At 36.7% G+C, this 26,470-nt stretch overlaps 2 protein-coding genes across 4 annotated transcripts in view; one reads left to right on the top strand and one right to left on the bottom strand.

The window, feature by feature from the left end:
- CUNH15orf65 (chromosome unknown C15orf65 homolog) lies at window positions 1–7,389 on the bottom strand. Its single transcript, XM_013049281.2, has 2 exons — window positions 7,206–7,389; window positions 1–703 (listed from the first exon to the last, which is right to left on the bottom strand). The coding sequence occupies exons 1-2, from the start codon at window positions 7,221–7,223 to the stop codon at window positions 356–358; spliced, it is 366 nt and encodes a 121-aa protein (XP_012904735.1). The 5' UTR covers window positions 7,224–7,389; the 3' UTR covers window positions 1–355.
- Window positions 7,390–7,617: 228 nt separating this feature from the next.
- The window catches only part of CCPG1 (cell cycle progression 1), a 39,045-nt gene continuing 20,192 nt past the window's right edge, over window positions 7,618–26,470 (top strand). For all 3 annotated transcript variants that reach the window (XM_004779219.3, XM_013049277.2, XM_004779216.3), the window contains exons 1-2: window positions 7,618–7,771; window positions 25,056–25,124. In XM_004779219.3, the coding sequence (XP_004779276.1) occupies window positions 25,065–25,124 (60 nt within the window). In that variant the 5' untranslated portion in view covers window positions 7,618–7,771; window positions 25,056–25,064. The remainder of the gene's footprint in view (window positions 7,772–25,055; window positions 25,125–26,470) is intronic.

Genomic DNA, 26,470 nt, shown 5'->3' with positions numbered 1-26,470 from the left:
TGGAAGTTACTCAAAAATTAGAAATAGAATTACCATATGACCTAATAAATCCACTACTGAGTATTTACCCAACGAAAATGAAAACACTAATTTGAGAGCCTTTTGCAACTTTTGGAGAATATGTACTAAATAAAGCCAAGATTTACTAAAACATGTCTCTTTTTATTCTATTTTGAACACATTTTTATTTAAGAAGTCACTGTTATTCAGGTATCAGTTGAAATGTTTTATTTCTTAAAGTATTTTTTTTAACTAATTCAAATACTTTTATATTTCAAGTTTGGTATTCTAGTCTTAGATTTAAAATGCACTTTTCCTGAGTAATTTTCTCCTAAATATGCAAAGGAAAATATTTTCATAGAGTACGTTGAAAATTAGGAAAATCAAGGGTTCTGGTTCTATCAGGTGTAGTGTTTAGAGAGTTATTTTGATAAAATCCAGTAGCTCTGATATGGTTTGAAAATACTTGGTCTCTTGGAGTATAATTGCAGGGAAAAAACTGTGGCTTAGGTAAAAATTCACCATAATTACTTGAATTGGTTTTATACATAATCATCTTAGGTTTTGATAGTGAGGTAGCTGTATAGAGTGTCTTTGGGTCCAACATACATGAAAACACAGGATTTCCAGGATTCACACAAGGAGGAACTTGTTCAGGTTTCACTTCTGTTCCTGAATTTGAAGCTGAAGCACATTTCTTGTCCTAAAATACAAACATATCAAATCATTCTCAATTATAAAATTTTGGGAAAAAAATTAAAATTAGCACCAACCCTGTCATACCACTCACAAAAATTAACTCAAAATGAATTAAAGACTTAAATGTAAGACCTGAAAGCACAAAGCTCCTAGAAAAGAACACAGGGGGAAAGCTCTGTGATGTTCTTGGTATAAATTTTTTGGATATGACAACAAACGCATAAGCAACAAAAGCAAAAATGACAAGTGAGACTGCATCAAACTGAAAAGCTTCTGCACAGCAAAAGAAGTAGTCAGCAGAATGAAGAGACAACATACATAATGGGAGAAAATATTTGAAAATCATATTGATAAGGGATTAGTATCCAAAATATACAAGGAATTCATACAATGCAGTAACAAAACATAACGTGATTAAAAATGAGCAGAGGATCTGAATAGATATTTTTCCAGACAAGATGACAAATGGCCATCAGGAACATGAGAAGTTGTTTAACATCATTAATTATCAGAGAAAAGCAAATTAAAACCACAGTGAGGTACAACCTCATGCCTGTATTAGAATGGCTTGTGTCAAATAAGTGTTGGCAGGGATATGAAGAAAAGGAAACCCCTTGTGCACTGTTTGTGGGAATGCAAACTGGTACAGTCACTATAGAAAACAGTTTGGAGATTCCTCAAAAAATTATAATTAGTATTACCATATGATCCAGCAATCCCAGTTTGGGGTATATGCCCAAAGGAAGTTAAATCAGTATCTCAAAGGGATATCTGCACCCCCATGTTTGTTGCAGCACTATTCACAATAATAGCAAAGATATGGAAACAATCTATGTGTCCATTAATGCAATAATGGATAGAGATGTAGTATACTATATTCTCATGTATATATACATACATAAGTATTAATCATCCATAAAAAAGAAGGAAATCCTGCCATTTCAGACAACATGGAGGGCGTTATGCTTAGTGAACTAAGTCAGACAAAGAATATGAGAATCTCACATATATATGAATCTAAAATTTTAAAGTCAAACTCATTGAAACAGAAGAATGATGATTTCCAGGGGATGGGGGAAATGGAAAGATGTTGGTCAATGAATACAAACTTCCAGTTATAAGAAGAATAAGTTCAAGGGATCTAATGTACAGCATGATAAGTATAGTTACCAATACTTTATTATATACTTGAAAGTTGCTAGAGAGTAGATTTTAAATGTTCTCACCACAAAATAACTTTAATTATGTGAGGTGATGAATGTGCTAATCTTATTATGGTAATCATTTCACAGTGCATACAGGTCTCAACTGGTAATAAAAGACTGGGATCGTTCACTGCATATTTTCAGACCATAGTTCTTTTGAAACTTGAACTTAATCACAAGAGGAAATTTGGAAGAAAACAAATACATGGAGGTTAAAGAGCATCCTACTAAAGAATGAATCAGTCAACTAGGGAATTAAAGAAGAATTTAAAAAATTAATAGAAATAAATGAAAATGAAAAAAAAAACTGTTCAAAACCTTTGGGATGCTGCAACAGCGATTCTAAGAGGGAAGCATATAGCAATGCAAGCCTTTCTTAAGAAACAAGAGAGGTCTCAAATACACAACCTGACCTTAGACCTAAAGGAGCTGGAGAAAGAACAACAAATAAAGCCTAAATCCAGCAGGAGAAGAGAATTAATAAAGATTAGAGCAGAAATCACTTAAATAGAAACCAAAAGAACAATAGAACAGATCGACTTAACTAGGAGCTTGTTCTTTGAAAGACTGATAAACCCCTGGCCAGGCTTATCAAAAAGGAAAGAGAAAGGACCCAAATAAATAAAATCATGAATGAAAGAGGAGAGGTCACAACCAACACTGAAGAAATACAAACAATTATAAGAACATATTAAGAGCAACTATATGCCAACAAATTAGGCAATCTGGTAGAAATGGATACATTCCTAGAGACATATAACCTTCTGAAATTGAAACAGGAAGAAATAGAAAACCTGAACAGATTCATAAGCAGCAAGGAAATTGAAGCAGTAATCAAAAATCTCCCAACAAACAAGAGTCCAGGGCCTGATGGCTTCCCAGAGGAATTCTATCCAGTATTTAAAGAAGGAGTAACACCTAGTCTTCTGAGGCTGTATCAAAAAATAGAAATGGGAGGAACACTTCCAAACTCATTATATGAGGCCAGCATTGCCTTGATCCCAAAACCAGACAAAGACCTAACCAAAAAGGAGAATTACAGACCAATATCCCTAATGAACATGGATGCCAAAATTTTCACCAAGATCCTAGCCAATAGGATCCAACAATGCATTAAAAGGATTATTCACCACAAACAAGTAGGATTTATTCCTGGGCTTCAAGGGTGGTTCAACATCTGCAAATCAATCAATGCGATATACTATGTTAATAAAAGAACAAGAACCATATGATCCTCATAATGCAGAAAAATATCTGACAAAGTACAGCATCCTTTCTTGATTAAAACTCTTTACAGTGTAGGGATAGAGAAAACATACCTCAATATCATAAAAGTCATATATGAAAAGCCCACAGTAAATACCAATCTCAACATGGAAAAACTGAGAGCTTTTCCCCTAAGGTTAGGAACACAGGAGGAACACTATCATCACTATTGTTCAACCCAGTACTAGAAGTCCTAGCCTCAGCAATCATACAGCAAAAATAAATAAAAGGCATCCAAATCAGCAACGAAGTCAAATTCTCACTCTGCACAGATGACTTGATACTCTATGTGGAAAACCCAAAAGGCTTCATCTCAAATTGTTGGCACTCATACAGGAATTCAGCAATGTGGCAGGACATAAAATCAATGTACAGAAATTAGTTGGATTTCTATATACTAACGATGGGACAGAAGAAAGAGAAATTAGGGAAGCAATCTCATTTATAATTGCACCAAAAACCATAAGATACCTAGCAATAAACCTAACCAAAGAGGCAAAGGATCTGTACTCAGAAAACTATAGAACACTCATGAAAGAAATTGAGGAAGAAACAAAGAAATGGAAAAAAGTTCCATGCTCATGGATTAGAGGAACAAATATTGTTAAAATGTCTATGCTACCTAGAGCAATCTACACATTCAATGCAACCCCTACCAAAATACCATCAACTCTTTTCACAGAGCTGCTGGAATAAATAATTCTAAAATTTGTATGGAACATTAAAGACCCTGAATAGCCAGAGGAATGTTGAAAAAGAAGACCAAAGCTGATGGCATCACAATTCTGGGCTTCAAGCTCCATTACAAAGCTGTAATCATCAAGACAGTATGGTACTGGCACAAAAAAAGACACATAGATCAATGGAACAGAACAGAAAACCTAGAAATGGACCCTCAACTCTATAGTCAACTAATCTTCGACAAAGCAGAAAAGACTATCCAAAGGAAAAAAGATAATCTCTTCAACAACTGTATTGGGAAAATTGGACAGCCACATGCAGAAGAATGAAATTGGGCCACTTTCTTATACCATACACAAAAGTAGACGCAAAATGGATGAAAGACCTAAATGTGAGACAGGAACCCATCAAAATCCTAGAGAAGAACATAGGCAGTAATCTCTTCGATATCAGCCACAGCAACTTCTTTCAAGATATGTCTCCAAAGGCAAAGGAAACAAAAGCAAAAATGAACTTTTGGGACTTCATCAAAATCAAAAGCTTCTGCACAGCAAAGGAAACAGTCAAGAAAACAAAGAAGCAACCCACGGAATGGGAGAAGATATTTGCAAATGACAGTACAGACAAAAGGTTGATATCCAGGATCTATAAAGAACTCCTCAAACTCAACACACACAAAACAGACAATCATATCAAAAAATGGGCAGAAGATATGAACAAACACTTCTCCAATGAAGACATACAAATGGCTATCAGACACATGAAAAAATGTTCATCATCACTAGCCATCAGGGAGATTCAAATTAAAACCACATTGAGATATCACCTTACACCAGTTACAATGGCCAAAATTAGCAAGACAGGAAACAACATGTGTTGGAGGGGATGTGGAGAAAGGGGAACCCTCTTCCACTGTTGGTGGGAATGCAAGTTGGTGCAGCCTCTTTGGAGAACAGTGTGGAGATTCCTCAAGAAATTAAAAATAGAGCTTCCCTATGACCCTGCAATTGCACTACTGGGTATTTACCCCAAAGATACAGACGTAGTGAAAAGAAGGGCCATCTGTACCCCAACATTCATAGCAGCAATGGCCACGGTCACCAAACTGTGGAAAGAACCAAGATGCCCTTCAACAGACGAATGGATAAGGAAGACGTGGTCCATTTACACTATGGAGTATTATGCCTCCATAAGAAAGGACGAATACTCAACTTTTGTAGCAACATGGATGGAACTGGAAGAGATTATGCTGAGTGAAATAAGTCAAGCAGAGAGAGTCAATTATCATATGGTTTCACTTGTTTGTGGAGCATAACAAATAGCATGGAGGACATGGGGAGATAGAGAGGAGAAGGGAGTTGGGGGAAATTGGAAGGGGAGGTGAACCATGAGAGACGATGGACTCTGAAAAACAATCTGAGGGTTTTGAAGGGGTGGGGGGTGGGAGGTCACAGTACCAGGTGGTGGGTATTATAGATGGCACGGATTGCATGGAGCACTACGTGTGGTGCAAAAATAATGAATACTGTTATGCTGAAAATAAACTAAAAAATAAATTTAAAAAATTTAAACAAAACAAAATCCTAGAGGAGAACACAGGCAGCAACCTCTGTGATTGCAGCCCCAGCAACCTTTTGCTAGAAATGTTCCAAAGGCAAAGGAAACAAAAGCAAAAATGAACTATTGGGACTTCATCAAGATAAAAAGCTTTTGCACAGCAATGTAAACAGTCGATAAAACCAAAAGACAACCGATAGAATGGGAGAAGATACCAGCAAATGTCTTACCAGATAAAGGACTAGTATCCAAAATCTACAAAAACCAACAACAACAACAACAAACCCCAAATTTATCAAACTCAACATCCAATGAACAAATAATCCAATCAAGAAATGGGCAGAAGACATGAGCAGACAGTTCTTCAAAGAAGACATCCAGGTGGCCAACAGACACATGAAAAGATGCTCCACATCACTTGACATCAGGAAATACAAATCAAAACCACAATGAGATACCACCTCACACCGGTCAGAATGGCTTAAATTAATGAGTCAGGAAATGACAGTGAGGATATGGAGAAAGGGGAGAAAGGGAAACCCTTTTACACTGTTGGTGGGAATGCAAGCTGGTGCAGCCAGTCTGGAAAACAGTATGGAGGTTCTTCAGAAAGTTAGAATTACAGTAAACCAAATCTAGTCGAAACAAGAGAAATTAACTGATAAACTTTGTTGGCATAATTTGTACCACCCAATCAGGAAATGTTAGGGTCTACCATGAATCTTTTTGACTTCCAGGATAATTGTTACATACTTAGAACTAAAATACTCATTCTTTTACTTTATGTCATAGGTTACTGCAGTTTTCTTATTTGGGTTTCACCCTCTTCATATCTGATATTCTTAAAATGTGGAGTTCAAATTAGATACAATTAAAAGAACAATAGAAGAATTATACAAAGAACAATAGAAGGATTATTTTAAGTGCCCTATCAGGTTACACACAGGATCAGCAAATATTATTAAGGATTAAAAGGTTAATTAAAAGTGTAAATGATTCTTCTAAAATTGAAGGTCTTAAAAAATTGGACTGTGAAAGTGCCTTGAAAGGAATAAAAATCTACAAAGAGATCATATTAGTGGTAAAGACCACTAATGTAATTTTCAGGCTCCCCTGGAATTAGAGAAAGCCAATCCACTGGGGTTTTTCAAACTCTTTCTTATAAACATGTACACATTTTTAAAAGATAAATAAGAACAAGTCATTGAGATAAAAATGCTCTTTATGGGAGCTGTAGTTTTAAAGTTAAGGTTTTTTTTTTCTTTTTTTGATGTTGTGTCACAGGTGATGTTAACTATAACAACACCAAAAGCAAAAAACCCCCCCAAAGTCTAATTTTGAGGCACCTTTTTGTTTCTGCTCAGGCCCATCATTCTCTTTGTTAATGCTTCTTTTTATCTTTTTTTTTTTTTTTTTTTTTTGTGCCACATTGGGGGACAGAACCTTGTTTAACCCTAAACCTTAACTTGCTACGTTTCCCTCAAAAGTGAATACAAGTGCACTGTATTATTCTTTTTTCCCCTCCTATCCTTTTTGAACAAAGCAGTGTAAGGAAAATGTAAAATTAACAAGGTACGTTTTTCTCATTTAAAGCCATCACCGCAGTTGTACATCATCCCGTCATTTCATACTTCCAGAGGCAACTCTGGCTCAACGCGATGCATTTACGTCTGTGTAGCCCAGTGGTTGTCTAGAAAGGTGTTTCTTGGAGGTGGGGCGAGTGGCGGTGCGTGGCGCCCAAATTTATAGCGAGGAATACCAGCTGTCAAAAACATTCAGCCCTCTGCCCAAACCCACCCAGTCGTACTCGGTCATTCTCGGTATCTTCTCTACTATTCGGCCAACGCAGTCTTCTCCGGCAGCGGATAGCAAGACGACCAGGGAGCGCGCAGAGGAGCGGCCTTTCTACTACATCCAATTAAAGCCGCAGAGAATAGGAACCATTCGCAAGATCAATCGGGATCTACTAATCCGCCTAATCCCGGGAGCCGCCCTCCGGGTGAAACCGCGAATCCTTCAGAGTGGTGGTCTCCATAGCAACCGGCCGCGGAGCCGCTTTCGCGCCGGGGCCCGGATGTTGTGAGGATCGTAGCCGCCCTGCCTAGCTTCCTGCTGCCATCCCCGGCCGGCGGCGCTCCTCTTCGGGAGTCGTAGTTCTTCCCTCCTCCCGTGCCCTACATGAGGAGCGGGAGGGACTACGAGTCCCGGCATGCGCTGCGGCGCTCCGCCGGCCGCCGCCTCCCGGCTGTGGACGCCTGCGAGCAGGTTGTTGTTTTTAAGTGAGGCGTCACTGTGCTCGGAGCTGTGACCGCCGCCACCGCGACAGTCAACACAGTCGGGCGGAGGTGGCGCTGCCCGTTGAGGTACGGCCCTGGGCTGGTTGGGACCCCGGGAGAGGAGTCTCGGCCGCCTGTCGGGGCCCTGTCCGCTGTTGAGTTGTGTGGCGGGGGCAGAGGCGGTGTCTTTGAGGCAGGGGCTGCTCTGACAGGGGCTGCCCAGGCTGGGACTGCCCCGGCTGGGACTGACTCCGGCGGGAGCAGGTGCAAGGGTGGTCTGGAGCCGGGCGCTGAGGCGTAGGGTCGGGAGGTCTCGCACCCTCCGATCCCTGCTTGCGAACCGGAGCGGCGTACTAGGCGACTGGGGGAGCTGATGGCCGGGGGGACCCTTCTTTCACAAGGCTGGCTTGGGCGCTTCTTGGTCTTGATTGATGAGAATCCATATGGTAAGATGTGATGTGCGTCACCCGGCCGGTTTTTTCAGCAGGCCCCTCTCTTGGTGACGTTTGAGCCCCGTGATGCCAAGAATAGGTGGATTAAATATTAAATAATGCAGCTGAGATTGCTGCTTATACGCCAGGCTGATAATGATCAGATCCCCTTCCTATCCTTTTCCGCCTCACGCGGCCCACTTCTTAATCGATAACTTCTCTCTAGCAGCTGTCCACACAGTTCCTCGTGTGCTCTACATGTTTATCTTTTTTTGATGAATCCATCTCTGCCATTGGGAGCGGCAATTTTAACGAACTCAGTCAGTTATGGTAGTTGAGTGGGTGAAGTTTGCACCGCTTCACAATTGCTTTATTTAAAGACGAAGGGGAGCTTTCTTGTAGCTAGAAGAGGTAACTTACTTGAGTCCTGCGAATTTTAGATTTGCCTCCTCCAATAGGGTTACCTCCATTGGATAGTGCTTGAACTGTGTCTGTTAGCGCTTCATATTTTGGGTTTAAGGTTTGAATCTTATTAGGTCCCATATTTTTCAGGGGGATACAATCTATCACACCTTGGACGCTAGTGTCAATGGTTTACTATTCTTTGCTGAGTTCTCATCATAAAGGTGAAGGGATAGGAGAAAGCAAGGGTATTATTTTATTGCGTAATTTTTAACCCTTTAAGCGAAAGATAGGATCCTAATTAAAGAAGTTACTAAATAAAAACCATTCTTAAATAATATTCAGGGGTGTGGGAAATACTTTTGAAGTGAAAACAGGTTAGAAAATGGTATAATTCTGATTTTGTAAATGAAACTGTAGAACCAGAAGTGATCATGTCTACTAAAAATAAGCTCAGAAGATAGTTATAAAAGTGATCAGATGGTGAAACCGTAAGTGGCTTTTTTCTTTATATTTTCTGGTATTTTCCAAATTTTCCAAGGAAAAGAACTTAATTAAAAAAAAAAGGATACAGGTGCAGCAGTTCAATAGGTCCTTTAAACATTGCTTTAAAAAACAAACAACAAAGAACCTACACAGAGACCCTGTTACTGCATCAACAGATTATATAAATAACAATTTAAACCTAAATTATTTGTGTGGAAGGGGCAAGAAAAGCATTTGTTGGATTAAAAAGGAAAAAAACCCCAGATATAACAATAATTCTTAATATCTGCATGTCTCATTTTAATCTATTTTCATTTTGCATGATAAAATCAAGGAGAAAAGTGCTTAGTCTTTAGTTAAGGCAGTGCAATGTTGATTATTCCTGTAAATCTATCAGGTGACAAAATATGGGCATATTAATCTGAAAAGATCTAGAGGTAGGAGAATTTTAAATTTAAATTTATTTCCAGTGGAAATAAAGAAGTAAATCAATGATAAAATGTGGACTTTTAAGGCTTGTTTTCATTAAATCATGTTGACTACGATGTTTTATACGGTACTGATATTTTGGATTGTGTTTACTTTTATTTTCTGTTATTGATATGTTGTATATGAATGGGTAAGAAGCATATTATTTAGCCCACATTTTGTTTTCTGTCCTAAGGAAAGGGTCACATTGGTCTTCTGTAGGAATATTCTATGTATTTTTGCAATTATCAGCCCTGAAAAATTGAGGTTAAGCCTCAACTCCCAAGTTTCTATTAAGTCTTAATACAATATCCATTCTAAAGCTTCTTTGTTTTTTAAGCTCTAGTATTCATATTTTATTTTCTTTGAAGCTTTGCTTCCTCCTCAAGTTTCAGTTCCTTTTTGCTATTTTGTATCTTTTAATTTTGTATATATTGTCTATTGTGTTAGTTCAGTATCTTACTAGATATCTGAGTCCATTTACAGGGCATAAGAAACATAATTGATGAACATGTTTGATTTACTAACTTGTTACACAGTATTATAGTCTCAGTTGTGTAGTTGCATTCTTATCTTAAGTTAAAGATTTAAAAAAGCTAGATAAGTATGAACTGCTAAGATCCTAGAGCAGTAGTTTCTGACATGTAAAGAACATGGACAGAGCAGCAAGGCCTGTTAAGCCCAGGATATTTTAAAACAGAATATGCAGACTCATCTAACAATGCAGAACTACTAGAGGCTGGATTGTTTGCATGTTTATGTGCGGTTAGGTGAGGAAGTTGCCATAATGTATGTAATAACTTACATTTTAAAGAACTTCCTTGCAGGCAGTTTTACAGTTTTGACTAGATTAAAATAAATTAGAGATATTAGTGTGTTTCAAAGGTCATGTCCAATATACTGCACCAGATAAATTTGAAAAAAGTTTCTAAATTTGGGTTCTAAGATGAAATTTAGCCCTATAATGGGGGAAGGATTGGAAGTAAGTGGTAAGTTTAGGAATTTTCTTTCTTTCTTTCTTTCTTCTTCTTCTTCTTTTTTTTTTTTAAGGAGGTCTGATATGTGGAAACTTTGTTTAAGGGCCAGTTGGTTTTTTGAAGTAAGTATTAAAAATGAATAAAGTGAGGCAAAGATTTTCTTCCTTCACTACAGGAAGTCAGAAATCTAATTTTTCTTTAGTATTTGTCCGTAAATCACTATCCTAAAAACCTTCTGTCTGGTTCATACTACCATCATGATGAAATTACTGTAAAAAGAGCATTGTATTGGGAATCAGGATGTTTAATGATGTTGAGCACATGATTTGTGACTCTGTCTTGTTTCCATGTGTACATTGTACATAATAGCCAGTTGCCATACTTGATGGTGTATTTGTGAAGCTCAAATCAGGTATGAAAATGACATCACTTTGTAAGTGGCAGAGTGATCTGCCCATGCAAAGTATTATTGGCCTACATAAGTAACATTTATATAAAGTATATTGTGCATTTGAAGTGTGATAAGAATGTGATGGGTTTTTTTTGGTTTTTTTTTTTTTTTTTTTTGACTGGGAAGTTTGATGGAACAGTGAAATGGTATCTTAATTTGATATTTTGGTAGAGCTTTTGGCTTTTCTAGGTTGGAGGAAACTTGGCCCCTGTCCTGACTGTGACTTTGCACTCTGCTGCATTAAAGGTCCTGAAACTGCAGTGTGCTTTTAAAAGAGTAGTTTTAATTTTGGTTTCGGGTTTTTTTTTTTTTTAATTGCACATCTAAAGTCTAAGGAAAATCATCAGTGTAACTTCTGACAGTAGGAGGTAGATGTTTTTAATGTTCTAAATGTGTTTTATGTTGTAAAATGTTACTTTAAGTTGACTTCATGACATTGAGCCTACACTGAATATGAAATCCTAGGTCCTTTGAGAGATACTTGCATGTGTAAGCATTGATTTTTCAGAAATAGTTTGGAGCTTAGATATCTTCTTTTGGGGAAGTCATCCCTGCCTATACAGCATCTGACCCTTGAGATTAACTTTACCTAAGGTGGGCATACAGAACATTCAAGTAAAAAAGTATTTCAGAAACTTTTCTGAGGACTTTTTGAGAGTACATGTAAGTGAAAGTGAAAGGCAAAGTAATATAATATGTATCATGCATGGGTTAGTGACAGCTGTTTATATGATTAGTTGATAACTCAGTATCTTTACTAACATTTTCTAAAATTACTACTAAAAAGTAACAGTGGATGTATATTTAATTGTTCAGTGTTTTTAAAAATGGAAAACAATAGAGGTGTAAAATCCCTTTGTTTTTCATAGAATTAGGGTGAAATAAAAGGCATAGATATGTGATGAATATGTATTTTTAATAAGCAAAAATGAATTATTTTTTAAAAATTTGAGAATAGAGGAAAACAAAGAGGCAAAACCCAATAGTTTTACTTACTTATTCATGAAAGGGAATAAGGGGCCACCAGGGGCTCATGGTGCCCAAGTGAGTATGGAGCCTTGGTCAAGTTTATATATATGTTGTCTCTTTTAGGCTCCTCCAGAATTAAGATAAAACAGTCTTTGAAAGCCAGGATTTTTTTTTCTCAGAATGAGTGTAGCTGGTGAAAGGAATGTTTACATACTAATAGGCATATTAATTTCCCCACAGTGTTTGAATTCATATTGCTGACTCACTTCATTTCACACTTTTTTATCAAAGGTGTGGCTTCTTTTAGATGGAAGCAAAAAAAGAGTACTTTCATCTTCAAATATGGTAGTGGTTGCTTTTGTTTCCTAATTTGAGGGATGTTACATCATTGAAGGAAACCTGTGAAGAAATTGTGTATTGACTCACTTCTTAGTTTATTGTCTACATCAGAAGGTTAATCTGCTGCCTGTAACCATGTTGGTGCCTTTTTCTGGGCAGGCATAAAGTGAAATTACTTCTCAGTTCTAGATTTTTTTTTTCCAGATACCTGTCTTTAGTGATAGATTTCAGTGTTTTAAATGAAATTCCACCCCATTAGAACTAGGAGAGGGCAACTTACTATAGATGGGTTATGGTTATCTTTGCATCCACCCATATGATGAATATAGTAGCCAAGAGGCAGGGCAACCATAGGATCACATAATTACCATAATTACTGCATTGTGGACTCATCAAAGCCTGATTTTCATCAAAATGTCAATTTTCCACTGTAAATTTCTCATACCGCGGATAGTAAATATTTTTCTGACTCCTTTCGGCCCTTTGTCTTGAAGAAACTGGTCATCCAGAAGATGATTGGATTTGTATCAGTCATATACTATACTTAAAATTGGGTTTGTATTTTTATTTTAGAAAAGAAAATATTTTTTCTGCTGACTATAGAGTTAATAAATGGTCATTGAAAATTTAGAAGATAAATATAATTTTGGTATTTTTTAAGATTTGAAAGATACTCTAAAATTTTAGTATTGCATGTCAATTAATATAAATAGCATTTTACTATACATGTTTGTCTTGCTTTTAAAAATATATTGATATTTCTCCATGTCAAAGCATGTTGATCTAGTCTGTCTTTTTAATGGTTGCATTAATTATAATACTACAAATTTTTATTTTAATAAATTCACTCTTGGTAGACCTTCTACTTTCTAATTTTATATTGTAAAAGTTGTTCTATCAACAGTTCTTACACATATGTGTATATGTTTTCATATTCATATGAATATTACAATCAGATAAATTCTTAGAAATGAAATGAATAGGAAGTGAAAGAAAATTGGTGGATGGTTACAGCTTATCTGCCTGTAGAATTTTGTTGTTAAAAATCACTGAAAGAAGAGGTGCCTGGCTGGTTCAGTCAGAACATGTGGCTCTTGATCTAGGGTTTGTGAGTTTTAGCCCCAAGTGGGGTGTAGAGATTACTTAAATAAAACTTAGAAAACGAATCACTGAAAGGATGATAATATACATTTCCACTGTTTACAGTTTCTGTTTTCCCCATATCTTATCTAACTTACTAACTTGTTTAGTCTTTGTTAATTGGTTAGGTATTAAAATAGTCTTGCTTCTCTTCATGTTATTTGGTAGTAAGTTAGAGCATTTTTTCAGTATTGTATGTTATTTTTATGTTTTCTATAAATTGAGTATGTTGCTTGCTAAATTTGTCTTTATGTAAGATTTCCTTGAAGACTTTTCTTTCTTTTTAAAGTTTTAATTAGTTAATTAATTAATTTGATAGAGAGCACAAGCAGGGGGAGCAGCAGGGAGAGGGAGAAGCAGGATCCCCACTGAACAGGGAGACTGATGCGGGATTGGATCCCAGGACCCCCAGGATCATGACCTGAGCCAAAGGCTGACGCTTAACAGACTGAGCCATCCATGTACCCTGCTTGCTAAATTTTCTACTCAGTGTTTTAACCTTTTTCTTACTGGTTTATTGGTATGCTGGAAGTGTTTTGAAAACTCTTTCATACATGTCACAGATATTTTTCCCTAACAAGTGTATGATTTTTATATAAGATCTTTTCCTTTACAATTTCCGGGTTTTGTGTAAAGCTTAGAAAAAGATTGTGTTTACCTCAGGATTATAAAGTGATTTTCCATTTTCTTTGAGTCTTTTTGTGGTTTAGTTTTGTATGTTTAAAACTTTAGGCCTATTTTACCAGGTGGTCTTAATGTTTTGTGAAGCCTTATATTAGTGTTGATCTCTCACAAGGCAAACAAAAGATGACATATTGAAAGTATTTTGTAATATCATGTTAGTGAAGTTTAATGGAGGCTTTGATTCCTGAATGATGCAACTTGGCAAAAAAATTTTTTTTTTTCCTTTGGGAAGGAGGATAGGAGAACAATGAAACTTGCTTTCTTTTTTAATTCAGAAGTATTTTATGTGAAAGTGGCTCTTGTATTTCTGCATCACTTTCATCCTCTACCTTTTACACCAATGGTGGGAAACTTTTTTGTGTTGTGTTTTGAGCATAAAAAAGGCAGACAGCACTTAGTTCCCTATTCAGAATTGCCTGTCAAATCTTTTGTCCTTGATGTTTTTGGAAGGCCATTTAGTTTTCCCTTTGCTTGGTGAAAATATGTTGCAGGATTTATCTGCTGTAACAGTTTAAAAGTTCTATAGAAACTTACTCTTTTTCAAATAAAGGGTTTACCTGACCATTCTAGCCAGTAAGTTTGAAATCAACTTCCTTAGGGTAGTACTTATATTTCCCAAAACACAAAGGTCTAATGGGTACTAGGTGCTCTTAAACTAAGTTTATCTATTGCTAGAATTTGGGGACTGAAATAGGGTCCACATTGTAGATAGTAAAAAGAAAATTATAAACTGACCTATCACTTAAGATTAGACTACTTTGAAAAAAGGAAACAAATACAATGGAAGGTTCTTCCCTCCCACAATGAACAGATTGAAGACTCCTTAATTCCTGAAAAAGACACATTTCTCATCATCTAACTACTAAAGTATTTATGTCAAATTTTTTAGGAGGGGAGAAGGAGAGAGAGAATCTTAAGCAGGTTCTATGCCCAGCACAGAGCCCAGTGTGGGGCTGGATCTCACAACCCTGAGATCATGACCTGAGCCAAAATCAAGAGTCAGATGTTTAACCAACTGAACTACCAGGTGCCCCCTTGTCAGAATAATTTTTTAAACGTGAATTTGCCAAATTACCATAAAACGTAGTGACAGAACCATCTTAGTAATAAGTCTTTTTTTTTTTTTAGTGATCCAAGATTCATTGTTTATGCACCACACCCAGTACTCCATGAAATACGAGCCCTCTTTAATAACCAACCACCGGGCTCACCCAACCCCCTTCTCCTCTCCTCCAAAACCCTCAGTTTGTTTCTGAGAGTCCACAGTCTCTCATGGTTTGTCTCCCCCTCTGATTTCCCCCAAGTCCCTTCTCCTTTCCATCTCCCAATGTCTTCTGTGTTATTCCTTATGTTCCACAAGTAAGTGAAACCATATGATAATTGATTCTCTCTGCTGTAATAAGCCTTGATAAGTCTTAGATGGCTTTTTTTCTTGCATCATTATTTTTCATTGATGAAAAAAACCCATTAGCAACTTAAATATCCGCTAATAGGGTAAGAAGCTATGATGAATATAACAGCACATTATGTAGTCATTAAAGTCATTTTTCAATAATTTTTAAAGCATTAAAAATTTGTTAAACAGCTAATTGGGAAAAGTATAAGGTAGGAAACTTACTGACCCCAGTAATTACATAAAATGTTTGGAAGGTAACATATGTAAAAGTCAGGAAGGTAACAAAAGTAGAAGAGAAGAGTGATACAGAGGGAAGGAGTGGTAGGAATTATAAAATGGAACCAAGGATGAAGATATTCTTCTAACCACAATGTATATTATGATGTCTATATTTTTACCAAAGATAGGTATCATGAGGGAAAACTCTTCCCATTACTGAAGCCCACTGGTCAGGATAAGCTCATTTATTCTAACACTAAAATCAGAAAGAAATTTCTGCTGATGATTTTTCTAAAGAAGATGCTTGAAAATGTAGTGCATGTGTGCTTACTAACAGTTTCAGGAAAGAAGATAATGACTTCAGTAAGGCTTTTTTTTTTTTTTTTTTTTTTTTTTTTTTTTTTTTTTTGGTGACTTGTTAATGTAGATCCAAGGTACCACAACCAAGAGTTTATGTTGAAGTAAGGTTAAGTTGCAGCACTTCTTTGGGGGCTGTCTCTGTTACACAGTTAAGAGAATAAAATGCCTTAGCATATAGATCTAAACTAGATTTCACTGTCTTTAATACGAAACAGTGAGTATCTTCAGTATTACATCAGAAAGGCTGGCCTCCTGATAGATGCAAGTGTATATCATCAAATGACTGCTGAAAGTGAGACGGATAGGTGACACAGAAGCCAGCTCCAGCTGGAGACGTTCATCTTTTTTTCTTTTTTTCTTTTTTAATAGATTCTGCTAGGCTTTTTTGTAAGAGGTTTTTAGAGTTGGGGAGTATAGTAACCAGGTAAGACCGCTGTGGTGATGTGGCATTAGGCATCGTCAATTTTCTTTTCTTATTGCTGGAGACTTTACTGGGAAGCTGAAGAGTGGGTAAAATTGTTGGATAATAGTGCATTTCTTAAGCTTTTCTATTTCAATGTCTTCATTGTGATGTTTAGTGATTTTAGTGGCTCTAAATCCCTTTTGAAAATAGGGTTAAAAAATTATAACTATGCAAAGTTTAACAGAGGCAAATTTAAGGGTGGGTCTAAAATTGGAGCTCTTTATCAAAGCCTTGAACATAACACTAATAAGCGAAGTTACTTAGGGAAAAGAGTAATATAAACTACCATTAGGCAACTTATATGCTAAGAAGTAAGAAGTAAGTGCTGTAAATTCAGCACTTTCCAACAATTCCAATTTCCAACAATTTCCACTGTGTTGGAAATTGTGATCTAGGAAAACTTTCGTGGAGGAGGGCTGAGCCTTAAATAGAGAAATCCGAAGGAAGGAAGGAAGGAAGGAAGGAAGAAAACATTACAAAAGGTGTAACTTGAGAAGTGAAGACATGGAGGTGGGGCTGTCCATTCTGTATTCAGGAGACGCCCAGTAAGTAGATTACTTTGATGAGCTGAGAGTTCAGGAAGGAGGCCTAAGTGATTGGTAGGTTAGAGCAGGTAGTGAAAACTTCTGAATATCTCCCTAGACTTTGACTTTATAGAGAATGTTTATTCTCAGGGTCAGGGGGAGACTTTTAAATGGGAAGAAAAAAAAATTCTAGTACTTGGAGTAAGTATTATATGTAACCTGCAATCAGTTTAATCTTTGCTTGTATATAAGTGTTTAGGGTGGTTGTTATGTTTAGGAAGGGACCAAGGAAAGAGTTGAAAAATGGGTACTTGTGATAAATACCCTAATAATTAAAACAGCATTGTATTGGTACAAGGAATATAGATCAGTAACAGAATGGAGACTATAGAAACTGATTCATAAATGTATATAGAACTTTATGTAATAAAAAATGGCATTTCAAATCATAGAAAGTATAGAATTTCAATAATCAGGATAATTTCTAACACCAAAAGGGAGAAATCTGGATATACAAATTTAAATAGCTAAATATAAAAGCCAAAATTGAAAAAGTATTAGTAGACAATATATGAGAATAATGTTGTAATCTTTGGAAAGACTTTCTAAGGCAAGTTGTAAAATATAAGTGTTCTAAAGAACACCCTATACTCCATCCTCTACCTCTGCATAAAATTTAAAAACGTTTGTGGTAGAAGGTATTTTTAAAAATTGAAGAATTTTTGGGGCACCTGGGTGGCTCAGTGGGTTAAGCCTCTGCCTTCGGCCCAGGTCATGATCCCAGGGTCCTGGGATCGAGCCCCACATCGGGCTCTCTCCTTGGCGGGGAGCCTGCTTCTCCCTCTCTCTCTCTCTCTGCCTGCCTCTCTGCCTACTTGTGACCTCTCTGTCTCTCTCTGTCAAATAAACAAATAAAATCTTTAAAAAATAAAAAAATAAAAAAATAAAAATAAAAATTGAAGAATTTTAGAAGAAAATATTTGTGATAAGTATTTAATAGTGAATTATTTCATGACCCAATTTATAAAGAACTTCTACAAATCAATAAAGATAATTAAGAACGAATAACATAGGAACATTAGATAATTTACAGAAAAGGAAATAAGGATAGCCAATAAATATTGGGAAAGGTGTACAATCCCACTAAGTTATCTGGGAAATACAGATTAAAATAAGGAGATCGTTTTTGCTCATGAGGTGATCAGAAATTACATAGGGTCATTACCCTCCTGAGGTTATGGAGAAATAGGTGCCCACTATTTTGGTAGATCTGCCTGAACCTTATACAAAATTCTGATCCACTCCCTCCCCACAATTCCCTGCCTTCAGTTTTCCCCTCTCATGCTTTATTTTTGTCCACAGTACTTGCCACGAGCTGACTTACTTCATATTCTGCTTGTTGGTAGCACCTAGAATATGAACTTTCTTCAGAGGCCATCCTGGTGTTCTGCCACCCCACTGTGTTGTATCTCTAGAACTTGAAATAAAATTCATGCATGGCATATAGCACTAGCTCAATAAGTATATGCTGCCTGAATGAACGAATGTAGTATTTATGTTCTCAGTTAAGGTAGTCTCATTTAAACGATTTCTGTAGGGCTGTTATTGTACAAAAAATAGAATATAAAGAACATTTTTAAAGTTTTTATTAGTTGGGGTGTTAGATTTTCTACCCTTTCTTAAGATGAAATCTGGTTTAAACCAGGCATTTTGATACCCTTTTGGGAAGGTGAAAGTTTGGGAGCCTTTGAAAAAGCATTTGGAAAAAGCTTCTGACTCCTCTTGATCACATTTATTGTCCAGCAGCACTTTTGGAACCTTTGCTGACAGCCCATTGGTTGGCTTACATTGGAATTATAGACGTGTGGGAGAATAATGCCCCCATTCTTCTCCAACATATCTAATTCTAGAAGATAACGGTGATAGGAAACCTTCCCCCTTTTCATAGTAAAATGTAGCTACTCAGGAAGGCTGAGGGGTACCATCATATCAGGTAACACTCATTCCAGTTGTACTTTATTTTTTAAGATTTCATTTATTTAGGGGTGCCTGGGTGGCTCAGTGGGTTAAAGCCTCTGCCTTCTGCTCAGGTCATGATCCGAGGGAGGGTCCTGGGATTGAGTCCCGCTCCCTGCTCAGCGGGGAGCCTCCTTCTCCCTCCCCCCTCACCCCCGCCCCATCTGCCTCTCTGCCTACTTGTGATCTCTATCTGTCAAATAAATAAAATCTAAAAAAAAAAAAAAAAAAAAAGATTCATTTATTTATTTGACAGAGACAAACACAGAGAGGGAACACAAGCAGGGGGAGTGGGAGAAGGAGGAGCAGGCTCCCCACTGGGCAGGGAGCCTGATGTGGGGCTGGATCCCGGAACCCTAGGATCATGACCTGAGTTGAAAGCAGATGCTTAACAACTGAGCCACCCAGGCACCTCCAGTTGTACTTTATGAGATAAAATTAATATTGTTGCTGTATTACTACTTTTGACAACTGCCACCTAAATTATTTTATAGCTACATCTTTAACCCATAACTCCCCTAAATTCGGTTCAGCTTCCTGCTTGGTGTTTCCACTTGGATTTGGTAATCGCTGTCTCAAGTTTAATGCCCCAAAACAGTTCACCAGTTGTTTTTTTTCATAGCTTACTGGTTTTGAAGCCTTCCTGTCTCAGTGGCAATTTCATTTTGATATTTGTTTAGTCCAGGAGTCATCTTTCACACCTTATATTCAGTATTTTGGGAAGTGCTGTTAGCTAGCTGTACTTTCAGAATACATATTATCTATCCAGTTCTTATTGTCTTCACAGCTACCACCCTGGATCAAACCACCATTATTTCTCAGCTGGATTATTGTAGCTTTGCAAATGACCTACCTGCTTCAGCCCTTGCTGTCCCCCACAGTGCTGTCTCAATAAGGCTACCAGAATGATCTGTTCTTTCCTCATAATTCTTGTGACTTTTAGTTTCGCTGAGAGTAAAAAGCTAAAAAGTCTTAGGATCTATAAGGCCCTGCATGGTCCATCCCCTGCCTGTTAGCTCTCTGTCCTCCTCTCTTCCTACTTTCTTGTTAGCACACATGCCTCACTGCTGATACTCAGACATGCAGGCTGCCTTCGTTCCAACTTTGTACCTGCTGCTTGGACAGAAAAGCTCTCCCCAGGTTAACTGCATAGCGATTTCATCATGTATTCAAATAGTTGCTCAAATATACTTTAGTTGTTTTTAGATTTTATTTGACAGAACGTGCTCATGCGCCGGCAGGGAGAGTGGCAGGCAGACAAAGAGGGGAGAGGGAGAAGCAGTCTCCCTGCTGAGCAGAGAGCTGCTTTCATTTGTCAGAAGACAAAACAGGACCGGGAGATTTTTCAGTGTTCCTTGCTTTCCTGAACACAGGGCTCAGATAAAGTTCAGCGTAGTCTACTACAAATAGAATTTAAGCCCCAGGAGGCAAGATTCCTCTATCTATTTTATATATTGGTATATAGTATTTTCAATACCTAGCAAGTGCTAAGAACTCAATAAATGTTGTACAGATGGATAAAGGAATTATTTAAAATGGCATTCACCTTAGGCCTCCTGTCTGCTGAAGAATGTGATTATATCAATGTGGAATTGGCCTTTATGCTCTTAGTAGCTTCATAAATGAGATGAGACTTCATGGAGTAAATTTATATCTTGTTATCCCCAGTAGGTGCTATGTTGAAACATATGTCTGTAATATGTATTATCATTCTCTTGCGTAGAGTTCTACATATAAAATCTTAAATGTTGTGAAGAAATGTTCCTTAGGATCTATTATGAAGTGAAGAGTCAATTTAAATAATGTCGCCTGTTCTGAAATCTCTGGAGACTTTGGGTTTTATCCTGAAGGGAGTGTGATTCAGTAGTTTAAATGATCAGATTCATATTTTAGAATAGCTTTAGTGTGTGGGCAGACTTACAGAGGCGTGACTGGAAGGGAATTGATCACAGGTAGAGATCCATTAGGGAGCGGTCACTGAAATTGAAGTGGGAAATGAAGCTGGGTTAGGCAGTGGAAGCAGGAATGGTTAAGAAGACTTCCCTGGATTTTTGGGTCACGGTGATTTAGTTATCCTAAATCTAGATTTTTTAATCTGATATTTTGTGGCTTTTTCTTATAGCCAGATTGTTTTTGGCTAATGCTGTTCTCTGAGATACCAAAAACAGGAAGAACAGCAGGAAGTGGTTTTCGGTTTGTATAGATTGTATTTGAATACCCAAGAAACCTAAGCAATTGGATATATATGACTGATTAAAGAAATTAAATTAAAGAAGCAATTGGATATATATGACTGATTAAAGAGATTAAAGAAATCGTATTTTTTATGACTTTGTTACTTCCCATAAACTCTGCACATTTCTAAATTATTAGTAAAGCTCTTAGAATGGGAAGGGTTTGTGCACTTGCCTTTGGTCAAAATAATGAGAGGTTCCTCTAGAATTTTGAGTTTCTTAAGGAATAGTTTAGAGTTGTGTTACTAACTGTATCATCATCCAGAAGTCTGTTTACCTTTTTTTTTTTTTTTTAAGGGTTTTATTTATTTGTCAGAAAGAGAGAGAGCAGGCGCGCTCAGACAAGCAGAGGGAACTGCAGACGGAGGGAGAAGCAGGCTTCCCGCTGAGCGGGGAGCCTGATGTGGGACTCAATCCCAGCACCCTGGGATCATGACCTGAGCCAAAGTGAGACACTTAACTGACTGAGCCACCCAGGCATCCCACCTTTCTTCTTTTTGAGTGCTTAATATGTGTCAAGCAGTGTGCTGTGTTTGGAATATTTGATAGATAAATAAGCAACTATAGCACAACATTCTCTTTCCAGGAGTAGATTAGGGAAAGATAGTAGTCTTTGGGGGTGGGGTCAGGGAATTGTTCACAAAAGTAATGCATTACTTGAGAATGGAAGGATGGACACAGGGGCTTGGGTTGAGGTAATGGGGTAGGGAACTGATCAGAATATCTGCAAAGCCTCAGTTGAGAAAGTGAAGCCTTTTAGGGGAATCAGAATCATGAGGGGAGAGGGAATGGGTGGAGAAAGGATAAGATGCTACTAAAGAATAAGCAGTAGATATACAGCGCCTTTGGGCATTATCCAAAAAAAAAAAAAAAAAAAAAAAAACAACAACAACAGCAACAAAACCAGTATGAAAATCTTAACATTTTAAAGGAGTAATATATAAAATTATCATTTTAGGAAGATCACTGACAAGTGAGGAGTTTCAGATATAATGGCAGCTTTTAGAGTCAGTGTGTCTAGAGTAGGGCTCAGAAATTTACTTTTTAAAATTTTGCTTTAATTACAGTGTTCCCAATTCTTTGAGAACTGCTGACTTAAAAGGATTCTTTAGTAGGTCTGTGAATTTTACTTATCCAGACTGTTTCTGTGATGTGACCAATAGTCCTTTTCTCATTTGGGCTAGATGTCAAACTTGTTCTTCCTTCAAGATGAGTAAACAAAGAATTAATCTGGGTCCTGATTTAAGTGGGCTCCTTGATTTGAAAAACTGATATATGCTAAAGTTATTCCAATTTAGCAATGTATATAACTTTATTTTGAAATGTTGGCTTTGTTAATTTCATCACCTGAGTTATTAGATTACTTTGTTAGAAAACAAATGCTAGGAACTATTTAAAAGGAATGTTTAATAGAAGTTACCAAGAGGAGGGTAGGAGATATATACATTAAATACCTCTGATTGGGTTTGGTAATTCACAAATTTTGGAGGGTTATTAACAAAATAAAGCACTGGTAAGTCTCGGGGTGAGACGGAGCAGCAGTGAGAATGTGAGTTTATAGAAGAGGTTCGAATCTTTCACATGGTGGAGAAAGAATGCTTTTTAGGCTTCAACCAGTTTTCTTTATTTTACTTCTTGTTCCATATAGAATGGTTTTTCCAACTACTCAGTCACTTAAACCAGACACCTGCGAATTATCCTACCAACACTCTCTCCCTCTTATGTGTCTGGTTATTCAGTCCTTTTTAAAAAAATCTTTCATGTCTTCTAAAATCTTTCCACCCCCTCCCGTCTGCTTTGTTTTCTCCCCCTCATCAGTCCTGGTTAAATGTAGGTGCTTATCTTCTCCAAGGAGTATTGCGCTGATGGCTTGTATCCCGCACATTTAGGGCTCTTTAATTGCTTCCTCATCTTAATATATGCACTTTTAAAGATTCATATCTGATTTTCTTTTAATATTCCACTCATACTAGGTTAATTGCCTTGGTTAGAACTTTCATATTTAATTGTCTCTGCCTTGTTTTTGCTCTCTAATGCTTTTTCTGTTCTTTTGGGGAATCCCGCCAGTGTCATTTTTTTAAATGGGGAAACAGAACTTTACCTTTTGTGATTTCTTAATTTTTAAATTTTAGCAATTAATTCAGGTAAAAAAATGGTCTCTCATATGTCTTAAACATTGCAACCTCCTTTATATTTGTATTATCTATATTATTATATTATTTATAATCACTTATATTATTTATTCTATTCATTCATTGACTATTCTCCTTTCCTCCTGCTCAGTCTTCGTGTGGTCTCATATGTTACCCATGATTTTCAAATTGTTGTAAAAGAATTTAAGTACAAATAGTAATGTATCAAACTTTTTTTTTAACTCATAAAAACTAGTTCAATGAGGAATTGGGAGTTATATAGTCAATTTAATAAGGAATGCTGAAATAAAATTACTAAGACATAAAAATTGGTTAATACCCAAAGGTATACAGACTATAGCCTTTGGGATAGTCTTCTGTGCTAAGAAGGAAAACATGTATTGTATTGTAATAGTTTACCTTTAAATTTATAGTTATAAACTGTCTGGGCCCTAATCAGTTATAAGTAAGAAATCATGTAATTGAGTGATCTCAGGTGAACTTATTAAAAAATGCTTTAGCATGACAGTAAAATTCACAGTCATCTTTATGTCTTATTTTAGATTTTGAATAATTTGTTTGAAAACATGCTAATTTTTATATTCTTAGTGACCAAGAACCTTCTCATTTTATTTTATTATTATTTTTAGGGGAGAGAGGGACAAAGGGAGAGAGAATCTTAAGCATGCTCCATGCCCAGCATGGAGCCCAATGCAGGGCTCAATCTCATGATCCTGAGATCATGACCTGAGCTGAAATCAGGAGTCTGATGTTTAACTGACTGAGCCACCCAGGCACCCCAACACCTTCTCCTTTCAAAATGTTAATTTTTTCAGAGTCACTGATGGAAGATTTAGACCAATATTTTTTGCCCTGTTCTTATTTGACCACTGGTTCCATATTAAATTTTTTGCAGTAGAGCTTTCAATTAAAACACCAGCCATCAAGTTGGGTTTAATGTGTTCTCAATGTATGTACAATAATAGAAGTATTTATAGGACTTAAATGTATAGAACAAAGCCAGTAAGATTCCATTTAATTAGCTTGGTTTTGATGTTTAAATAGGAGCTTCAGATAGAAAGGAGAAAATAAACCAGGTAGAATGACCAGGATATTTGCTGGGTTAGGACTTAAGTCTAGGTTATTGTCAATGACCACAAGTTTCTAACCAATTTCTAGTCTTCTCCCCCCATTTTAATTTAGGTGGAGTATTGCTGACACCGTTATTTTCATAAAAACTGTGATCATGTTTCTGCCCTGCTTGAAAAATCTCAATTGCTTCATGTTGCCAACACAATAGACTTCATTTTGCTTGGCCTGGGAGCTCTTCCACTCTCCTATTTGGTCTCTCAACCCTTGATTTACCCACACATTCAAATTGGCTTCTCCTTTCCCTTCTGTCCTGTGTGGCCAAATCCTTCTTTCATATTCAGCTTGTTTATTTCTACAGTGTGACTGTTTGTACTATTCTAGCTCAGGAGGATGTCTTCGAAGTTTGGTTCTATTTGTTCATCCAGGTATGCAGTTAATAGATCCTGTATGAGAAATCTATGGGTGGGTTGTCTCAGTTTCACCTGGAAGGCAGGCAGTAAGCTACTTTTCCTGCTTGGGCACATATAGTGCTTCCTATAGAATTTTTTGAAATGTACCCCACATGACAATATGTTTTTGTATTTGTAGACCTGAAAAATGTCTGAAAATTCCAGTGACAGTGATTCATCTTGTGGCTGGACTGTCATCAATCATGAGGTATGTTGTTTAATACTTTTTATAAGGCCATTTGTAATACTACAGTGTATCACCTGGGTTTTTTGAAGGCCAGTGTTTGCTGCATTGAAGCCTGAGGTTCCATTGTCTTTAGCTTGGACATTTTACCACCCACATTAAACTTTACTGCTGAAAACTCTTCATTCATGAGCCAGCGTCTTCTGCATTGTTATGTGGTACATTTCTCAGCTTCGAGAAAGTAGGCAAATATTTGTTGAGGGTTTATTATTGTTTTGGCCCTGTACTTTTATCTATAATCTCATAGAATTTTAAATAACCTCTGTGGTATAGATTTGCATTCTCATTTCATAGTTGAGGAAACTAGAACTTAGAGAGGGTAATTAATTTACCCAAGATTATGTAACTAGAAAATATCAGAGCCTGCATTTAAACCAGAAAGGAGCATGGGGAACATGTGTTCTACTTTGGATATGTTATGCTACATTATGTTGCTAACAGAACTTGATTGAAAAAGGACTATGGCTAGAACGCTTTCAAAAAAGGAGTTTTGTTAAGGAAGTATGATGTTACATGACTAGTATATAATAAGCATTAATTTATTTTCCACACTGGTAACATACGTTTACTATAGAAAAATCATAAAAATACTGATGAGTAGAAGCAATAAGTTAAAAATCATCTATATCGTAAAGTTTTAATGGATTTTTCTATAGTTTACCTGTTTGTTTTTAGGGGCTCTTAGCCTTGTCTTGTTTTCCTTGATTAATAAAAAGTTTAAGTGGTAATTTTTAGAATTACTTTGATAATTTAAGATTTAGACATGGCTAGTTATGTCTTCTTAAAATCAACATTGACCAAAAAATGATTTTTCTGCAGTAAAATTTGAAAATTTAATAGCAGCTCTACCAATTGAGATTGGGGTGGTTTCTTTTTTCTTTTTTTAATTAGTGATTTTTCTATTTTTAGCCTGTTTTCTATGAAGTAGATCAACTCCCATAGCAATAAATTCTCCTTCAAGGATAATTAACAGTATAGGAGCAAGGAAGCTGTGGGAGTCTTGTGATTCTGTAGTATGAAGCAAGATAGTAAACCTCTCTGGCATTTAGCCAAGTGTGTCAATAGGGTATTCTGTATTAGAGATATCTGGTCATAGAGTAGATCATACTTGTGTTTTTATCCCTCTTCCTTATCTAGTTTGCAGGTTCTACTGCTAATGTCTAATAGATGTGTTTCCTTTTCCTTTCTCATTGCTATTTTAGGACAGTACTGATCTCCCCTGCAGTCCCCAGTTCAGCCCTAACCTTGCCTGTTTCTTTTTCCTGCCACTGTAGGCAATCCCATGGTCTTAACATTCAGAGTTCTCTTTA

This window comes from Mustela putorius, unplaced genomic scaffold (assembly GCF_011764305.1).
Source record: "Mustela putorius furo isolate JIRA1106 unplaced genomic scaffold, ASM1176430v1.1 tig00000660_pilon_pilon_pilon, whole genome shotgun sequence".
Classification (NCBI taxonomy): Eukaryota; Metazoa; Chordata; class Mammalia; order Carnivora; family Mustelidae; genus Mustela; species Mustela putorius.
This window is presented reverse-complemented; position numbering and strand designations above follow the sequence as displayed.